Source organism: Drosophila serrata, unplaced genomic scaffold, assembly GCF_035046125.1.
Source record: "Drosophila serrata isolate PLE 108 unplaced genomic scaffold, ASM3504612v1 contig_276, whole genome shotgun sequence".
In the NCBI taxonomy this organism is placed as follows: Eukaryota; Metazoa; Arthropoda; class Insecta; order Diptera; family Drosophilidae; genus Drosophila; species Drosophila serrata.
In genome coordinates, this window is record NW_028257174.1 from 6498791 (window position 1) to 6517194 (window position 18404).

The following is an 18404-nucleotide window of genomic DNA, read 5'->3' on the forward strand; positions in this document are numbered from 1 at the left end:
AGGACACCCTGGTGGTGAAGAAACTGAATCTGTATCACAATAGCTACAACATTGATCCACCGCCCTTTGAGCTGCCCCTTCAGCTAGCTCGCAAGAAGTTCCGCACCCTGGGCTATGCCGCCTTCGAGGATGAGCTGCTCAATCAGTACCAGATTCAACGTATTCAGTCGGCGCACAATAGCTTCGAGCCTAAACTTCCGGCTCCATGTCGCGACGCCGATGTGGATGTGCTGGGCATGGCGTGTGGGAAGGAATTCGGCTTGGTCAGAGCCAGCAATGGAAGGGTCTACTACTATGGCAAGTCGGTGGCCTTGGGACTCAAGTGCGTGGGCAGGACACCCACATTGAAGCTCACCGAACTGATCATCTCCAAGGCGGCCAACATAGTCCATGTGGCGGTGGGACATGATGGCATCCATGCCCTGCTAGTCAACGACGATGGCACCGTTTATTTTGCTGGAACCGCTCGACGCGGTGAAGATGGAGATAGCAGCAAGAATCGCAGGCAACCGAAGGCTGTTAAACCCAAAAAGATGACCAAAATCGATGGCCATGTGGTGGTCCATGCTGCCTGTAACAATGGAACCTCTGCCTTTGTCACCAAGACGGGCAAACTGATCATGTACGGCAAGGATACGGCCCACTGTGATGCCATGGGCTTTGTCAGCGAACTGCTCGACCAGCATGTGACCAAGGTGGCGCTGGGCAAGGCCCATTGTGTGGCCCTCAATGCCAAGGGCCAGTTGTTCTCCTTCGGGCTGAATAACAAGGGACAGTGCGGAAGGATATTCAACAAGCTGCAGCCGGTGAAGGATGTGGCACCGTTCGCCTCATCCTCCACGGCCGCCGCCTGTTTTGCATCCCTTCTGCCGCTGGACAAGCGTCTCAAGCTGGACTTTTCCACGCTCTGCGACTACGACGATCATAATTTGGTGCAAGGTCAGTGCCGGGTCTGTGTCATCTGTCGCGAGTGCACCGGCTACAATGTAAGCTGTGTTTCGGCTTTGAATGTGCCGCTGGAGCAGCGTTTGGCCGGTAGTGTCTGTCCGTGTGGCCACGGCGATGCCGGGTGTGCCAAGTGTGGTCTTTGTGCTGCCTGCATTGCTCTCCAGGATAGTGATGGTAAGTTAAGGAAATGGATTTTCCTCTAACTATGACGTGTAATTACTATTCTCTCTTTTTCAGAAGCCAAAACGGAACTGAAGCCACCGCCCAGCGACGTGCAACAGCGCCAGCAACGCTCCAAGACCCTCATCATGCGCCGTAAGGAGCGCAAGGGTGAACTGGAGACAGGAGCTGCTGGTGGTGGTGCCGCCACGCCCACCGACCTTGACAAGGATCCACCACGCGTGGCCCCACTGGCACCGCAACTGCTGCAGCTCACAAGCTCAGCACCGGTGGTTCAGGTGGCCTGTGGCCTTCACCATACAGTTGTACTGACCCTGGCCGGCGAGGTCTACACCTTTGGCAGCAATCAGTATGGTCAGCTAGGCAGCGGTGATCTCCAGCCCGTGAGTGGTCCAGTGCGCGTCCAGGTATCCGGTGCCATTAGCCAAGTGGCAGCCGGCAGCAATCACACTGTACTGCTCACCTCCAAGGGCATGGTCTATACCTTTGGCAACTATCAGAAGGGACAGCTGGGACGCCTGCCGAGTGATTTCATCCAGAAACCAGCGAACCAGGATGATGAGTCGCCGGTGGGCTTGGGTTCCGATGGAGGAGGAGTAGCAGCTGGTTCGCCTGCTGGCGGAGCTGCTGCGCCTGTGGGCATTCCTGGACCAGATCGATGTCAGTCCCCGGCGAATGTTCAGCCAAGTGGGTCAAAGGAAACGCCGCCGTTAATACCGAATTTCAATGCTCCAATTCTGACGCAGCGACAAAAGTTTCTGTGGAACTGTTCACCTGGCGCTGTCTTGTAAGTTGAGAAAAATTGTACATACTATAACTTATTGTACTATACTTCTTGTTTTTGCTATCGTTTCAGTGGCCTGGGTCCCAGCTATGGCAAGAAGGTGACCTGGATTGGTGCCAACGGCGATCAGACCTTTATTAAAATCGACGAATCCCTGATCACAGCCCAAATGTTGCCCAAAATGCATGTGGTAGCCAACAAGAAGACGATATGTAAGTGGATCCTTAGATTAATCCTTGCTTATCCCTGCTAATCTTTGAAACATGCAAACAGTGCTCATTCCCAGCATACCGCTGTCCTTTCACACGCTCTCCATCAATCGGCGAGATGGCAGTTGCACGGCCCATTATCGTGGTCAGACCAACTTTGTCCAACTGATGCAGCAGCATCAGCAACAGCAACAACACCAACAACAACAGCAGCAACAGCAGCATCATCATCCGCAGCAAACAGAACAGTTGCAACCGGAAATCAACCGAAATGTGGATATGCTAGGGACTCCAGTGGCTGCTGAATCCCCGGCCCATGCCGGCTCTTCCTCCGCCACCTCGTCGCTACTCACAGCCTTGGCCGGATCAGCAGCCACTGCTGGTGTGCCCATTAATGAGCAAATGTCACGGAGCATGCACGAGGCTAGGAATCAGATATTTGAAGACCAGCCACCGGAGGCAGGTTCCCCAGCGGCAGCAGGAATAGGAGCAGTAGCAGCGATAGTGGGAACACCTGGTGGTGGCACAGTAGCCAGCTCTGCATCGCGACAACGTCGTGGTATTCGGCAGGCTGCTGCAGTTGCTGGCTCCCCAGAACCCGTACCAATTCCACCACAACTGGCCTTTGCCATGGATCCCACCTACAATGTACTGTGGGTATTCGATGGAGCTGCCCGAAAGCTGCGCTGCCACAATGTGGTCGCTAGCGATATCAATGAGAGCGATCCAGTGAGTTTAAGCTACACTTTAATATACCTTAGCTTTATCTTTATCAATATCTTTATTCTCCTTTCCAGAACTCGGCCAACTATCGATCCCTGCTCTCGCCAGAGCTATCTCTGCCTGATCGCGTGGACTCCCGTGTGGCCCGTTCGCAGGCCTCGCTGAATCTGCTGGCCTGCCTGGATATTCTCACCTCGGCGCAGGACAACATACCCGGCTGCTTCGACCAGCCACTGCTCAAGCAGACCCAACAGACAGCCGAGACGCTGAGCGGCGAGTACCAAGTGGTGAGTCGCTTCGATAACTTTGGTGGCGGCTGGGGTTACTCAGGACATAGTGTGGAGGCCATACGCTTCTCCGCCGACACGGATATTGTGATCTGCGGTTTCGGAATGTTCGGCGGCCGCGGGGAGTACAGCTGCAAGCTGAAGCTCTTCGATTTGGGCGGAGATGGTGGCGGCTACGAGAAGGAAGGTGTTCTCATTAGCGAAACCAAAGAGGTGCCCTACGAATGCGGCGCAAGGAGCAAGCATCATATACTGCTACCCAAGCCGGTTAGTGCAGTGGCCGGTAGATGGTATCTGGTGTGGGCAAGGATTGCTGGACCCTCCTCCGATTGTGGATCGTGTGGCCAGGTATCGGTTACCACCGAGGATCAGGTGGTCTTCTCCTTCAAGTCCAGCAAGAAGGCAAACAATGGCACCGATGTCAATTCTGGCCAAATACCGGCCATCCTCTATAGGCTGGTAACGCAGGACTGCAAGCAGACGCCGGCCCAGATGGATGCCGATCCTGTGCAGCGAATATCTCGTGCCTTTGCCAACAGTGTGAGCCGGGAGTGCTTCGAGAGTCTGGTGGTGCTGCTCAGCTGGGCCTGGGACTGCTTCAAACTGCAGCTGCGTGAGGAACGCGATCGGTCGAGGCCACTGCAGCTTCAGCAGTCGCTGCAGTACCTTGGCTATGTGATTAAGTCCTGTCTACGCCTGCTACGCAAGTATACCAATGAGATATATCCACAGCGTAGCTCCTCGGGTGCCGCTTCTCATGGAGGAGCTAGTGGTGGTGGTGGCGTAGTGGCCGCTGCCCTGGCCAAGATGCAGGCCAAGGCTAGCAGAGACAAGAGCTCTGCTCCTCGAGCCGCAGTAATGGCCAAATACTTTGGTGATCCATCGCCAGCGGCGGCAGCACCGGCCATGATCAGTAGTGGTGGGAGCGGTGGAGCACCATCTACATCCGCTTCGGCAGCAGCAGCGGCAGCATCATCATCATCAGCCGGCGGAGGAGCAACGCCACAGACACGTAAAACCAATATGGAGAACATCCAGCTGGCGGAGTGCATTGGCAATGTTCGAGCCCTGCTTATAGTCATCTTTTGCGATGACATCTTCAAGGATATAGCCACCGATGAGGGTGAGTAGCAGCACTATACTTTTGACTAGGAGAAATCTAACTCAATGACTTCCTTTACAGGTTATGAACTGGTCTTGGGGATCCTTGATGAATGCCATTTAAGCTTTGTGGCCTGCTTTGATGCCTTCTATCCCACGTCCTCACTGAAATGGAATTGCCTGTGCGATTTACTTGGTCAAATGGATCGCGGTGCTCTGCATTCCCGCCTGCTAAGTGCAATCCTAGCGGGCCTCTGCTCACCCAGTGTAAAGCTAAGGGCCACCTTCTCCCTGCTAAGTGCAACGGGCAATGAACGGCAGTCGATCATCAGTCCCAGCGATAACTCTGGCCTGCCCATGCTCTCCTCCACGGATGCCCATCAGTATCCCATTCTGGTTGAGCAGATGATCTATAGGACGCAGCAGGAGAAGAGTGATTTCCTGAGTAACTCGTGGACCTTTAAAGATGTGCTTGTGCGTCTGCTGGACATCATTGCCACGCCCATACGCTCAAGGATCGAGGCGATATACAGCCGGAATCTAGGGAATAGCAGCAGCAATAACAGCAAGGAGAGTGTCAACCAGGGCCTGATCGACAACTGTTGCCATCTGTTGGCCAGAGTTCTGGCCGAGATTGTCTACCAGACGGCAATGGGTGAGTACGACAAGTTGTTTCTGCCACCGCGAACATTACACTCCACCGGAGCCCGTTTTGCCCGCTGCGATGTGAGTCGAACGTGGAATACGGGTAACTTTGGACCCGATGCCATTGCCTTTGCCGTGGATCGTCCAGGCGTGGCCATTGCCGGAGCCATGGTCTACTCCGGGTCGGGTAGCTATGACTATCAGCTGGAGTTGCTCTACGATAATACAGCCGATCTACAGCCACAGCACAAATGGGAGACCCTAGAGTCCGTCTCGGGGACATACGATCAGGAGGCGGTGCACAATGATCTTGCCGAGATCAAGTTCGATCATCCGGTTCACATTAAGGAGAATGCACGTTACGCATTGAGGTTGTGCTCCCAAGGAGCACGTACCTGTTCTGGAGATGTCGGAATGCCAGTGCTACGAGGACCCTGTGGCGCCCAATTTCATTTCTATGCCTGCGATCTGAGCTTTAATGGCACTACGCCTGCGCGGGGACAATTACCTTGCATCCTGTACTACAGCACACCGATGAAGCAGGACGGAAATGGTGGTCAGACCAACACCAATGCCACCACCACAACCACAGGAGGTGGTGTATCCATACTGGAGGAGCGACCATTGCTCCTGGGGCCGCACGAAGTCTCCACCAGAGATACAGCCTTGCAAATTGCAGCCGATATAACCAAGAAATGTACGGAACTTTTGATTTTGGCTAGGAATGCCATGGCTGCCTCGTGTTCGCCCTCGGATAATAGTTCCAATCACACCCAGACCATCGATTCCGAGCACAATATCACCCCCATCGAGGAGCACATGGACATTAACTGGGCCAACAATTCAAGGACAGCAGCATTGCCCACTGTGGTGGCCGCTTCAGCGGCAGATCCGCAGTTATCCGCTGCTCGGGATTTGGGCAAACGCATCGAGTCCTTCTCCAAGGGCATCATGGAGACCCTGAAGTTCGACAAGCGATCCACGAATCCCTTCGAGATGGAGATCGAAATGGGAGCCACCGAAATTGGAGTCGAAGAGACAGCCGCCGATCTGAGGAATGGCCAGAGTCAAAGTCAAAACCAAAGTCAGAGTCAGAGCCAAAGTCAAAGTCAGAGCCAGAGTCAGAGTCAGTGCCAGAGTGTGCCCATCAATGGGAATGAGAGGACCACCGACTACGAGCTGGCCGAGCAGCCGGCAACGATGCAACAGCAACAGCTAGCCCAGTCCCAGGTGCACTCTGACTCGGAGGAGGCTCCCCTGGAGGCGGGTAACATGGCCGCAAGTGGCGGCGGAATAAGCGGAGCTGGTGGTGTCACCAGTCATGTGGCCGCTGTCCAGTTGCTGGAGGTCTTCAATCTGGCTGCCTCCAATATGTTTCATACGCTTCTGCCGCTGGTCTATGCCCACATTGCCAATCTGGCTTGCAGTGATCCGAAGAGCTCCGTCCAGATTCTCGGCTTAATCAAGGAGATCCTGCCGCATATCGCTGCCCTGAATCAGTTGCATGTGTCCAAGGATCAGCGTCCGCCAGAGCCGGCTCTCTTTGCCCCCCAGAGTGGTCCGGGTGGTTCAAACGGTGCCAATAGCACCACCAGCAATCACTATTGTGTGGTGGAGAGCGAGCATCCGTACAAGAGTGCCAGCATCAGTTGCTATCGCGTCGAGTTCCCGCCATGCGTCCAATGGCTGACTATTGAGTTTGATCCGCAGTGTGGCACTGCTCAGCTGGAGGATTACCTTCTCCTGTCCATACCGATGCGACCGCCTACGGCTCAGCATCAGACGACGCCAGTGCCGCATGCCGATGATTATCTGGAGCAGGCGGACAACAATGTGCATAGCGGTGATAGAAGACGAACCACTGGTGGCGGGATAGCCGGAAGCGGAGCAGCACCAAGCAATCATATGCGTTCCGCCAGCGTTCAACTGACCATGGCCAGTTGTTGTCGCAGTCCGGGAGCAGCAAGTGCTCCTGGCTCGGCCACCGCTCCGAGTGCAACGCCGCTGCGCATGCAGGATGCCACCGAACGGGAATGGATTGTGGTGAAGAAATTCAATACGTGAGTTGGTTAATTGAAATTTATATTTAAATGATAATTTTAATTGATTTTAATGTTAACTCTTGTAGAGCCTCCACCTGGCTTCAGAATGTGCTTATTCTGCCTGGTAATTGTGTGGAGTTCTCCTTGGAAACTGCGTCCCTTTATGCTCAGGATCCGCACAATAATCGCTATGGCTTCAAGTGTCTAGTGGTGGGCTATGACAATCCCACTTCGGTGAGTAAAGATTAATAAAAACCAAAGATTATGTACCAAATAAGGTAGAAAATATATAAGTAATATAAAGAATAAGATGCGTAATGCCAAGGAGAGCTTGAATTTAGACATTCTTTGGACTAAAGTCAAAAAGAGATCATGATTTTTATCATTAACAACAGAATTCCAGGCTCCTTAAGCATTTTATTCTCTATATTGTCTTTCTTAGGGCCTCTTTCTCTTATTTGCCTCTCTTTCTAAACCATGTATCTCTCTCCCGCTCAGATCAATGCCAGCAACTCGTGCCTCATAAGACTGGAGCAGGAATTGGCCTATTTGGGCGGCATGTGCAGTGCCAATCTGATGAAAAAGGAGCTCAATCTGCCAGGTAATATATCCCCTGTTTTCACACATTTCTAAACACCGAAATATATAATAAACCTCCTTTGCAGACGACAAGGATGTTGAGGATATGAGTGGCATAGAGGAGACCATCAGTGCCCATCATGCTCTGCTATCAAAAGGCTTTGCCTTATCCGAACCTCAGTTGACAGTGCATCAGGCCCTGGAATCGTATCTGCCCATAGGGTGAGTCCTCCTTTCACTTATTTCCTATACAGAATATTGATATTCCATTTAATATTGTGGCTATTTACAAGGGAAATTCTTACATTGCTTAGGCATAATTAAGATACAATATCTATGGACTAAACTCGTAGGCTATGATTTTGGTACAGCGAAAGGTCACGCATTGGTGGTGGTGGTTCCATCTCTAGCTTCCTCCTCTAGCTTCTCTCAGCTCTATGTGTGTGTGTATCTCTGCTTTGTGTCTTTCCTTGGCGTCATGTCTATAAATCAGTCTTGAGCAGGCCAGCATTCTCGATTTGGTATACGATCTGAGTCTCTTTGTATGTCCGCGGCTCCGGCTGGACAACATCCAATTTACGTCGTCGCCGTTTCTGCACTATCCGCCACCAGAGCAATAGGCTCAGCAGGAGCAGCAGCAGGCCAAGGATCACACTACCAGCCACTATGTATGCCGTGTAGCTCTGTTGGCGACACTGATCGCTGATGAGCAGACGCAGTGGCAGTAAAGGTGGTGCCTGCTGCTGCTGGACTAGCCGCCGTCCCGGTGGCTGGAACATTAGCTGATCGCTGTGAAGGCGAAAGAACTCGGCCTTGGGCAGTGGTGGCTCTACATTCCTGTCCAGCTGATCGCAGCTCCAAGGATTATCATAGCGAAGCTCACGAATGCTTAAAGCAAAGCGCTCATCAAAGCGCAAAGGTTGCGGCTGTGTCGCGGGATCATCATCCTCCGCCTTGGGATCTGCACCTGGACGTGAGCTACGCAGAGTGTTGTTGTGGAAACGCAACTCCAGGCGCTCGCTTAGCTGGTACGAACGATGCACGGTGAGACTGCGGAAGGCTATCTCACTGGTGGCACCGAAATCATTGCCCCGTAGGGTCACAGCATCTCGGATCTGAGCCTCTAGCCATTCACCATCCACGGCCACAAAGTGATTCTCACTCAGGCTTAGTTTGGAGACAACTGTGGATACAAGGAGAATGTATTCATTATAACTATTACCATTTACTTTGACTTTACTCACGTTTGAAGGAGAAGGCATGAGAGTGCACCTCCTGGTGGAAGTGATTGCCCCTCAGACTGAGCTCATTGAGAACCTCCAGTTCGTAGAAGGCTCGTGTGGGTAAATCACCCAAAAACTGACAATTGGCAATGCTCATTTGCTCCACGGCAAACTTTTTAAAGGCCTAAGGAAGGGGATACACCCTAGATAAATAGTTTTAAGAGAGATTACACTAACTCACCTGACTTTCAATGTGCTGTATAGTCACTCCATCCAGCTTGAGCAATATGGCACTGTTCTTGGTTGTGGTAAACCCAAAGGGTTTCATCTCATCTATCCGTCCGCCCACAAATGAGATCTCCTCAATGTTTCCCGTAATGGCATGTGATTCAATCAATTTGATATTCGTTTGTTCGAACTCCACAATCAGGGCCTTATTGCTGGCATAGCGAGGAACACTGAGGGCAGACTGGCGGAGCACTAGCTTTCCCACCTGGTTGAAGCTCACCTTGCGCAGGCCTATGGTATCGCCCAGGCAATTGGCTTCCACAACAAGGTCGGGACAGTGACGAATCTCCACCAGAGAGACGTCACCGTGCAGGAATGGCAAGACCATGGGCTGTAATTAAGAGCAAAAAATCTCTGTCAAGCTTGTTCACCACTTTTCTTTTTTTGTTTAATGTAGTCATAAAAAGTCAAAAGTTCTTTAAAAATAGGCTCACTTTCGTCTGAAGGTTGAGTCATTAAATCGTGTTTATACACAAATTGTAGATAGCTCTTTTTATGTTGAAAATATTCACGTCCTTCTGTCAACTGTTTATAATTAAATTAAAGTGCACATTTTCTTCATATGTTTTTCTTTAGCTTTAAATATAAACACTACTTATTCTTGGGCGTAGTGGTAGTATGACTCACCTGGTCAATGTTATTGCAGTCACAGGTAATGGTGGTACTGCCACCGGAGCTACAGCTGACCTTCGTTAACTCCGCCGCTTTGGTGGAGTCTATGAAGCTCAGGAGAATGATAATGAGGAGGAGGTGGAAGTGGAAGTGGATTTGCATCCATTTTGTCCACACTGTGGGATCCTTGAGATTTCTGATATTTCGCATGATTATTCGCTCATATTTTAATGCCTATTTTCCGGGCTCTATTCACTCTTTGTTCATTTTCCGGTGTCGTCCGGTGTCTCCGCCGTCGTCGTCGTTCCGATGGGCTGTGCGTTCGTCCCGTAAATGCTGATAATTCCAATGGGGAATCTAGTACCTTATCTTTGAAGGTGTTTCTTATCTGCTGAATATACAGACATACAAACGTATAAACATATTGAAATAACAGTGATGTGTTGTGTGTTTACGTTTGTGTGTCACAGAGTAGTCATACTAGACTATATTTGCTATAATAAATATGTGTGTTGTTTGTATAGTGTGTGTATGTGTGTGCTTATTGGGCCACCCTAAAAGTCTATAATTTATATTAGATAAAATAGCAAGCTTTTTATATACGCTACTCATGGGGTGAAAGGGTAGCTGAATTCAGGGAGATGTATATATTTTAGCCATGTCCGTTTTTCCATTATAAATACTTAAATTCAAAGACTATAGGAGGTAAAGCTAAGCCTAAATACGTCTCTATTTTGTTTCAAAGAGCCTTTTTAGGCTACCTTACCTAACCCTTAAAAATACCCTATATAATTTTAGTATATCTGTGGCAAAAAATCTATTTTTTTTTTTAGAAAAAAATCTTGTATGTCACGATTTTGACCCTTTCTGGGCATTATAATCTTCGATATAAGCTAAAGAATTTATTTCCGACCCTATAAAGCATATATATTCTTAATCAGCATCAAAAGCCAAATCGATCTAGCCATGTTTGAAGCAAAACCATTTTTGATCAATTTTTTCAAAATTTTATAAGGGGTTACATCGTTGAAATTTTTAAAAAAATGTAAAATTTTGCATTTTTTTAAATATGTTAACTCAGTATGCAGATTTGTTGACCTAAAAAAAACTAGCACAGAACAGCTTTCCGAATCGAAATTAAGGCCTTTTTGGCTTAGTTATGATAGTTTTAATAACTATGATTTGCCTAAAAACTAGTCATATATTATATATCATATTTTAAATATCAATTCAAAGTCCCTATAATGTATAAGGTTTAGATCTTGTTATTGAAATACGAAAATGTTAATAACCACATCTCACTTTTGTAGAAAAAATTTGCTAGAATTATCTAAAAAGATATACATATATCATCCGCTACGATTAAATATTTGCGTTTTTTGTGACCGACAATAAACATGTATTCATTCTAGGTGATCTTAATCATTGCAACTACTTGCAAAAAAGAAAAACTTAAACTTGCAACCGTCATTTAGGCTGAAAAATGTTAAAGTTATAAAGAAAAGCTTAAAAAAAAGCTATTTTTTCTGCAGAAAAAATGATAAGATTGTCTTTAAAAGACCTTCCATGAAGTGGCCAGGTGCCAGTGACTTTACTGGCGGTTAATTAAGACGATCCTTATAGCGTTTTCTTCCTATGAATTCATGTTTAAATTCCAATTATTTTGTATTTTTCTTATTATATTCTCAAATTTCTCTTTGACTTCTATACGCCGATTCTAGAGATTATCGATTGCTTCGGGTTTATTTTTAACTATTGGTTATCGGTTTTAAACGAGTTTCCACAAAGTACGTGTAAGTTTTTACTTGCTTTTAATAGTTTTTTACTATTAATGTTACTATTAAATTAATATTAATAATAATTATTAATATTAAATTTTGTGGGCATAAAACTTGATATATTCATTATATTTAATTTATTTTAGAAAAGTGAACCATAGCATTGAAATGATTGACTGATCTTGCGATGATTTTCTATTCGATAGAAGAAAAAGAAACGAGTTTTCTAAAACTAATTTAATGAAATTAAAGCAGCAACTATGAAAGTTAATAGCATTAAATTATTCCAAGCACCATTAGCATATAAACCGATCTTACAGATAGCTTTATAGTTCCAATTGTGAGAAAAGTGTTGCATAACAGTGAATAAATGCAATTTCCAATTGCAAACATATCAAAATTTGATCGATTACTGCCCGAAAAACTTCATCGGTGTCGATCATAATTAGCTAAAAGTTAACATTATTGCCCAACAACCATAAAGCAGAGACGATGGACGAGGCTCTAATTGAATCACAACACCCTCTCCCAAGTGATGATCACTTCACTTTGCCCGGTTTATTTTCTATTTTTCCTACAATCACGAAAAGCTGTTAATTGAATTCGGAGGTCGTACTGGGTCTGGGTCTCCTCAGTCTCTGGAAGAGGGGAACTGGCTTGGAACTCGAACCGGGGACCGGCAACTGGAGACTGAGTCTCTGGTAGCCGCCTGAACATGAGCAATTAAGCTTTGTTATTTGTTTATGGCCATTTCCATTTCCATTTGTTTATAGAACTCAATTTACGAGAGAGAGAGAGGGGGGAAAATTTAGTTAGCGCTCAACTCAAGTGGCGACTGTTCAAATATTGGCGCACGAGTCGAGAAATTCAAAAATTCCAGAGTTGCGTCGACAAGTTAGCCCGCCATCATGATCTTGGTTGAGTTTTTATCATTTACGTTTATGGGCATTAGCTTATTTGATGCTTTCACAAAGTCATAAAAAATTATTTCATATTTATATAAATAATTTCTTTATAACTGCAATTCAAACTATCAGTTTTATTAAGTACCTTTTCCTGTACTTCATTTATGAACTTAACTGATACGGTTTGATTTGACTTTGATCCGGTCAAATACCTGCAAAGACAACCTTGCATCTGGGGACTATTTAGATAATGCACTTTTGATTCCAAAGTTCCTTCTTTTTGCGATAAGTTAGTTGTCAAAAGGTAAAGGGTTTAAAATCGGTCGGGGCCTTTAAAAAATATATTCCGGATGTGCCACAGACAATGGTCAACCCTTTACGGGTGGCTCTTTTTTTATTATTATTAAATCTGTCCCGGGATTGCTCTCCACATCATGATGATGTTCATTGAGTGGACTTGCGTTTAGGAAATTGAATTATAGCACAATTGCATTTTCCTGTTTCCCGAATCGGAGCCGGAAAACTCTGTTTAAAACTTCAATTAGGCGGCAATTAAGATATAGATAAAAGTATTAAATAATCACAGAATTTTGCACAAGTTTTAAGAAAATTTACTTAGGTCTTTTAAGTGTTTTTAAATATTTTTGTAGGGTGCCTAGAAAATGCAAGGTCCTTATATTTAGGCAGAAGACATAACACTCAAAGGCTCCTTGTGGCTTTTTGTTAACTATTTCTTACAACTATTTTTTTATAACTATATTTTTGTAATGTTAATATTAATATGCATATTTCATGGTCTTGTAACAAATTGAATTGAAGTGAAACGCTGTCAAAGCAAGCGAATCGAAAGGCTTCATTGCACAAACTAATGGAATTTCCATTGCATTGCAGTTGATTTTCCAAACACCCCATATCTTATCGGTGGTTATATCGCTATCGATAAGGTTTCGAATGATTCAAAAAAGCTCCGATTTCCCGCAGGATGACACATTATGTTGTATATAGAGTTGGCCAACTGTTTATTATTACTCCAAGGCGTTTCTAAGGTCGAATTACATTTACTTGGAAATTGGAGTGACTAACTCACTGCGGAACAGTTGAGAGTTTTAACGATCAGGCTATAAATATAAAAATAAATATAAATAAGCCTGGATATATGTATTTTTTGCATTAAGAAATGTAAATAATACAACGAAATATTCGTGTCATTGATTAATAATTTAAAAGGGCTTCGAAAAGGTTCTTCTTGTAAAAAGTATCTTCAAGATTCTTTTCTTCTTAAGTAATCTTGGGAATATATTATAAGCTAATTGCAGTTTTTAGAGAAAGCAGATACAGTATCTTGTGTCTTGCTATCTTTTCTAATGCCTTCTTTCAGCAATTAGATGGAAAATACAAGGTGCAAAGCTAGAAACTACAAGCTTTCCTGCCATTTAGCCAAATCTTATCTTATTGCAAAATTGTCAACGCCAACTTTCTTTCCCAAGCTCTTTGGAAAATATATTTCTTGATGGTTTTTTGGTTGTTAAAAGCGTATCGCCCGCAAAAGCTCATTTAGCCAAAGGTCTAAACCAACTTGAAAAAAATATCAGCGAAAGAGTAGTAAGTACTAGAGAATACCGAGGGCACTTGATGGGGTTAATGTTTTTAGCCTGTGGATTTGTTTTTTTGTTTGGTTTTTAGCTTCTGCTCTTTGCTTTCTACTACTTGAAATTCGTGCACTTGTATATTTTTTGTATTTCGTTGTTTCCATTCTATACACTTGGCGAAATTTCCAATTAAACTATTATAACATTGACTTTGTCCCAGTGATTACAGTAAAACTTAATCGAATTTAAGAAACTTGGAATATATGAAGCTACATTAGAAGCTTCGTATTCGATATTTTAAATTATTGTAGTTTGGCATTTACAGGGTACTATTAATTCAGTCAAAAGCTTGAAAGGCAGTGAAGGAGTCATTTCCGACCCTATAAATCATATATATTCTTGATCAGCATTAAAAGCCGAGTCGATCTAGGTTTGTCTGGCTAAAATTAAATTTATTCGAAAATTTCGAAATTTTATAAATTTGCAACAAAAATTAAAAAAAAATTAAAAGTTTTTAAACTTTAAACTGATTAAACAGATTTGTTAATCTTATAAAAACTAGCATGGGAAATCTTTCCGAATAGAAATTAATGTATTTTTGGATAAGTTATGAAAATTTGAATGATCAAAATGCAAGGGTATACAAACTTGGGCTTCCCAGAGTTAGCTTCCTTTTTCTTTCTTGTTAATATTATTAATTTTAATATAAATTTTAAATACAAGTATGAACAAGAGAAATTTAGGTTTCTTTAGTTTCTTCCTTTAAAAAATACAAATTTGGAAAGAAAATGATATCACGCTTAAAATTGATATGTTTCAACCTGAAATTGATAGCTAAATGGTGTGATATTTTTCGCACTATCTTGTCAAATGTTTTAATATTAGAAAAATAATGTAAATACACAATTTGCATTATTGACGTTGCACTGTACTGTCTTTATGTTCCAGTCACTTGGCACATTTTTCGATGTACTTCTCTTAACATTGACTTTGGATCTGGATTTGAATGGTTTTTTGTTGTATTTTTTATTTTTATTGTCTTAATTGGCTTTTTCTTGGTGAATATTTACCGAAACGGCAAAACTAAAAACAGATTTTTATTTCACGTTTGCTCGCCATTTAACCTTGAAATATTGAAATATCGCCGGGTTGCGATGACGACGACGCTGTGACGATAATGGATATGGATATATGGCAAGGTGTCTGCCAATTTTGTTTCTAATATGTTCTTGTTTAACAAGGGGGCGTACAAATGTGCATAAATGTACAACTATACACTGCTAATTTGCTAATTCCCTCGGGAAGCAAAATAGCAATAAAGAGAGATGTCTTGGTGGTTAGGATTTCTTTTTCAAAATTACATTTTTTGTTTGTTTTGTTTTGATGCGTGGGATCATGATCATGATTATGATCCAGTGTGATCATTAGAAAGACGAGGGAGAAGTAAATCTTCTTCTCTGTTTGTTTGAATTCATATTTTCTCTCGTTCGTTTTTTTTTTAGCTTCTCCTCTGTGCTTGCAACGCAAACAAAAATTTTTCCTACTCTCGCAGATTTTTTTTTATTACTTTGAACTTTATGGTCAGAGGCAGGCCACAAAAATGCAATACACACACACGCACACCCAGCTTTTTTTTGACACGAGGCAAGCGACAGGCGACACCAAAAACAAGAGACTTTGTATTTTAAACAGACTTTAAGTACTAAATACTAGTTAATATTCACATTTAATACTTATTATTAGCAGTGAAATCAGCGCACCAAATTAAACAAAAACTGAAAAAAAACACGCGATCTCCGGTCAGAGTTTTGTTCTTCGTCGTAGTTGTTGTTTTTGTTGCTCCACCGACCGGCGTAAGCGCGTGCGAATGACAAACTGAGCGCCAAACCGCCAAACGCTAAACGTTAAACGCAAAACGCAAACCGCCAATCTCCCGCTACCCGTCGACTCTCCCAGCTCCCATTTCCCAGCTCCCCAATCTTTGCTGCCAGCAGCAAACGCTCGGCAGAGCGCCAGCCAAAGCTGAGCATTTAGCTTTTTATACCCATTGCTTGCAGGGTATCATGATTCTAGTCAAAAGCCTCTCACGCAGTGAAGGAGTCATTTCCGACCATATAAATCATATATATTCTTGATCAGCATGAAGAGCTGAATTGATCTAGCCATGTCTGGTGAACAATTTTTTTTTTAATTTTTAAAAATTTTTTTTTTTAATTTAATTTTTGTACACTTTAAATTGAGTATGCAGTTTTTTTAACCTTACAAAAACTAACACTGAACTGCTTTCAGAAGTGAAATTAAAGCATTTTTGGCTTAGTAATTATCGATTTAAAATTCTACCTTTCGTTCCATTAGCAAAAATTTAAGGGTACACAATTTTCGGCTTTTCCTTTCATACTAACAAGTAAAATAATAATAGTACCTTTTTATTTACTTATTTAATAAACTTCAAAACAATATGTTTAAACACTTTCTAAATAAAAACGAACCACAGGTCGTATACGCAATTTCTAATCTTCGAAGAGGCAGATATTTTCTGCTCTTCTCTGGCAGAACTGCCATCACTGCCAAGCTCTCTCTTTCGACGCGTTGTTCTCTCTTTGCCGCTCTTCTCTCACTCTTAGTAAATGAGCGCCAGTTTGGCTGCAAATGATCATAAGCTAAACAAAAAAAATACAAAAACAACAATAAAAAATCTAAGAAGACAAAGAATTTTTTGCGTTAATTTGCTGTACACTATAAACATTGATATTTGTCTATATTTTGAATACAAATAAAACAAATATTTTATATATATTACCATTTTAATTTAAAAGTTAATACTTTTCAAAAGAATTTATATAAATACAAACCCTTTGCTGTGATCACAATTATAATAATACTATAATTTTCTAAAATAATAATATTAACTTGTTAGCATCTCTCTCTTTTATATTTCTAAATACCCATTTCGCTCTGTGTATTTATCTTGTGGTATTGTTTACCATTTCCAAGTTGAAGTTGAAGCTGACTATGGTTATATGGATATGGATAGGCATGGAGAGAGGAATATGTGGCTGAATCTGATTCTTTGATTGCTTGCGACTCGTTTAATTGACACTTGCCGCTGCGAGAAAGCCCCCGCAAAAAATGTGGGGATAAAGGGAGAAATATGTGAGAAAAATAGAGAGAACAGAGATGAGAAGACCGCCACAAATCAAATTTACTTCGGGGCAAAAGTAAACATGGAGCACTTAGCGAGAAGCTTGTTAAGAGCCGAGTTGATTGCCGGCTTTGGCTGTGTGTAAATAAATTACAAATCCGGGCGGGAGGCACTTTGAAATTTATAAAATACCATTTGAACTTTTGAACTTCATTAATTTTTCTAACTAATTTAAGTTTGCACATTCTTTTTGCAATTTTCTAACTCATTAAATGAATGTTAGAATTATTTACTGCATAGTTTAGGGTAATTCAGGTAAAAAATAAACCTTAAAGTAGGAGAAATAATATTTTATTGAAAATTCTAGTTTTATAAAGGCTTCCATTTATTGTTTGTTATATTGTTTCAAACGAAAACAATCCTATCTCTAAAATAGTTACCTTAATTATGAAATTAAGTTAATAATGAAACCTATTTAACAGTTGCGATAAGCGTGCCATTTACCTTTTCAAAACTGATAAGGAGTCGAACAGGTTACATTTTCTGATTCACTAAAGAATTTTACTCGTGCACTGAAAAAAAATCACCAAATCAAATAAAAATAGACTTCGGAAAGACAAAGTTTATATACCCTTGACGTTTGCAATTGAAATTTAAGCTCGAATGTGAAAACGATCGTAATTAAGCTTAAAAGATTTGCATTCTTAGAATCGAATATTGATATTTTTATATGACAATTTCTGCGATAAATCCAAGTTTAAAAAACTCATAACTCATAACGAAAAAGCATTAATTTTAATTCGGAAAGCGTTCCTATGTTTGTATTTATTAGGTTAATAAATCTGCATACTCAATTTAAAATTTACAAAAATTGAATTTTTTCATTTTTTTTTTTTTTAATTTTAACGATGTAACCCCTTATAAAATTTTGAAAAAATTGCAAAATTTTTTTTCCTTCCGGAGTTAGCCAGAAAGATTCTCCTGTTGATGCTGATCAAGAAAATATATGATTTATAGGGTCGGAAATGACTCCTTCACAGCGAAATAAGCTTTTGACTAAAATCATAATACCCTGCAGTGGTATAAAATAAAGTGGTAAGAATTTTTAAATCTCTTCAGAAAAGGTGGCAAAAATATTCAATTGCAAAGAAACTAAACAAATTAAATCTGTATTTGGTTCTTCTAACATTTTAAGTCGTTCCTTTAAATACATTTTAAAAAGTTTTTATCTTGAAGATCCTATGAAGTTTGTCTAATTAAAAAAATGATTTTTTAACTGTTTTACGAATTATTCTCAGCGCATTGCTGCTTTTACGATTAGAGACTTGAGAGCTGCAACCGATCAGGCTGACTTATTGGCCATATATGG

General features: G+C 42.7%; 2 protein-coding genes across 10 annotated transcripts in view; one reads left to right on the top strand and one right to left on the bottom strand.

Annotated features, from left to right (window-relative positions):
• The window catches only part of hiw (MYC binding protein highwire), an 87032-nt gene that overhangs the window by 37706 nt on the left and 30922 nt on the right, over window positions 1-18404 (top strand). For both annotated transcript variants that reach the window (XM_086835803.1, XM_020949251.2), the window contains 9 exons: window positions 3-1122; window positions 1186-1915; window positions 1985-2124; window positions 2186-2850; window positions 2919-4254; window positions 4315-6937; window positions 7006-7153; window positions 7418-7520; window positions 7585-7720. In XM_086835803.1, the coding sequence (XP_086691929.1) occupies window positions 3-1122; window positions 1186-1915; window positions 1985-2124; window positions 2186-2850; window positions 2919-4254; window positions 4315-6937; window positions 7006-7153; window positions 7418-7520; window positions 7585-7720 (7001 nt within the window). The remainder of the gene's footprint in view (window positions 1-2; window positions 1123-1185; window positions 1916-1984; window positions 2125-2185; window positions 2851-2918; window positions 4255-4314; window positions 6938-7005; window positions 7154-7417; window positions 7521-7584; window positions 7721-18404) is intronic.
• On the bottom strand, window positions 7738-15855 carry LOC110181493 (uncharacterized). 8 transcript variants are annotated; one of them, XM_020949258.2, is made up of 5 exons: window positions 15627-15855; window positions 9637-10012; window positions 8963-9340; window positions 8743-8905; window positions 7738-8681 (listed from the first exon to the last, which is right to left on the bottom strand). In XM_020949258.2, the coding sequence occupies exons 2-5, from the start codon at window positions 9829-9831 to the stop codon at window positions 7981-7983; spliced, it is 1437 nt and encodes a 478-aa protein (XP_020804917.2). In that variant the 5' UTR covers window positions 9832-10012; window positions 15627-15855; the 3' UTR covers window positions 7738-7980. The 8 variants fall into 8 exon arrangements, with proteins under 8 accessions (XP_020804917.2, XP_020804919.2, XP_020804916.2 ...); XM_020949260.2 differs by having other exon boundaries at window positions 15654-15838; XM_020949257.2 differs by having other exon boundaries at window positions 9637-10009; window positions 15654-15792.

Coding starts and splice junctions, on each gene's coding strand:
- LOC110181493 (XM_020949258.2), bottom strand. CDS start 9,831: ATGCGAAATATCAGAAATCTCAAGGATCCCACAGTGTGGACAAAATGG. Junction 8,906..8,962: donor TACAGCACATTGAAAGTCAG/GTGAGTTAGTGT, acceptor CCCCTTCCTTAG/GCCTTTAAAAAGTTTGCCGT. Junction 8,682..8,742: donor TCATGCCTTCTCCTTCAAAC/GTGAGTAAAGTC, acceptor TTGTATCCACAG/TTGTCTCCAAACTAAGCCTG.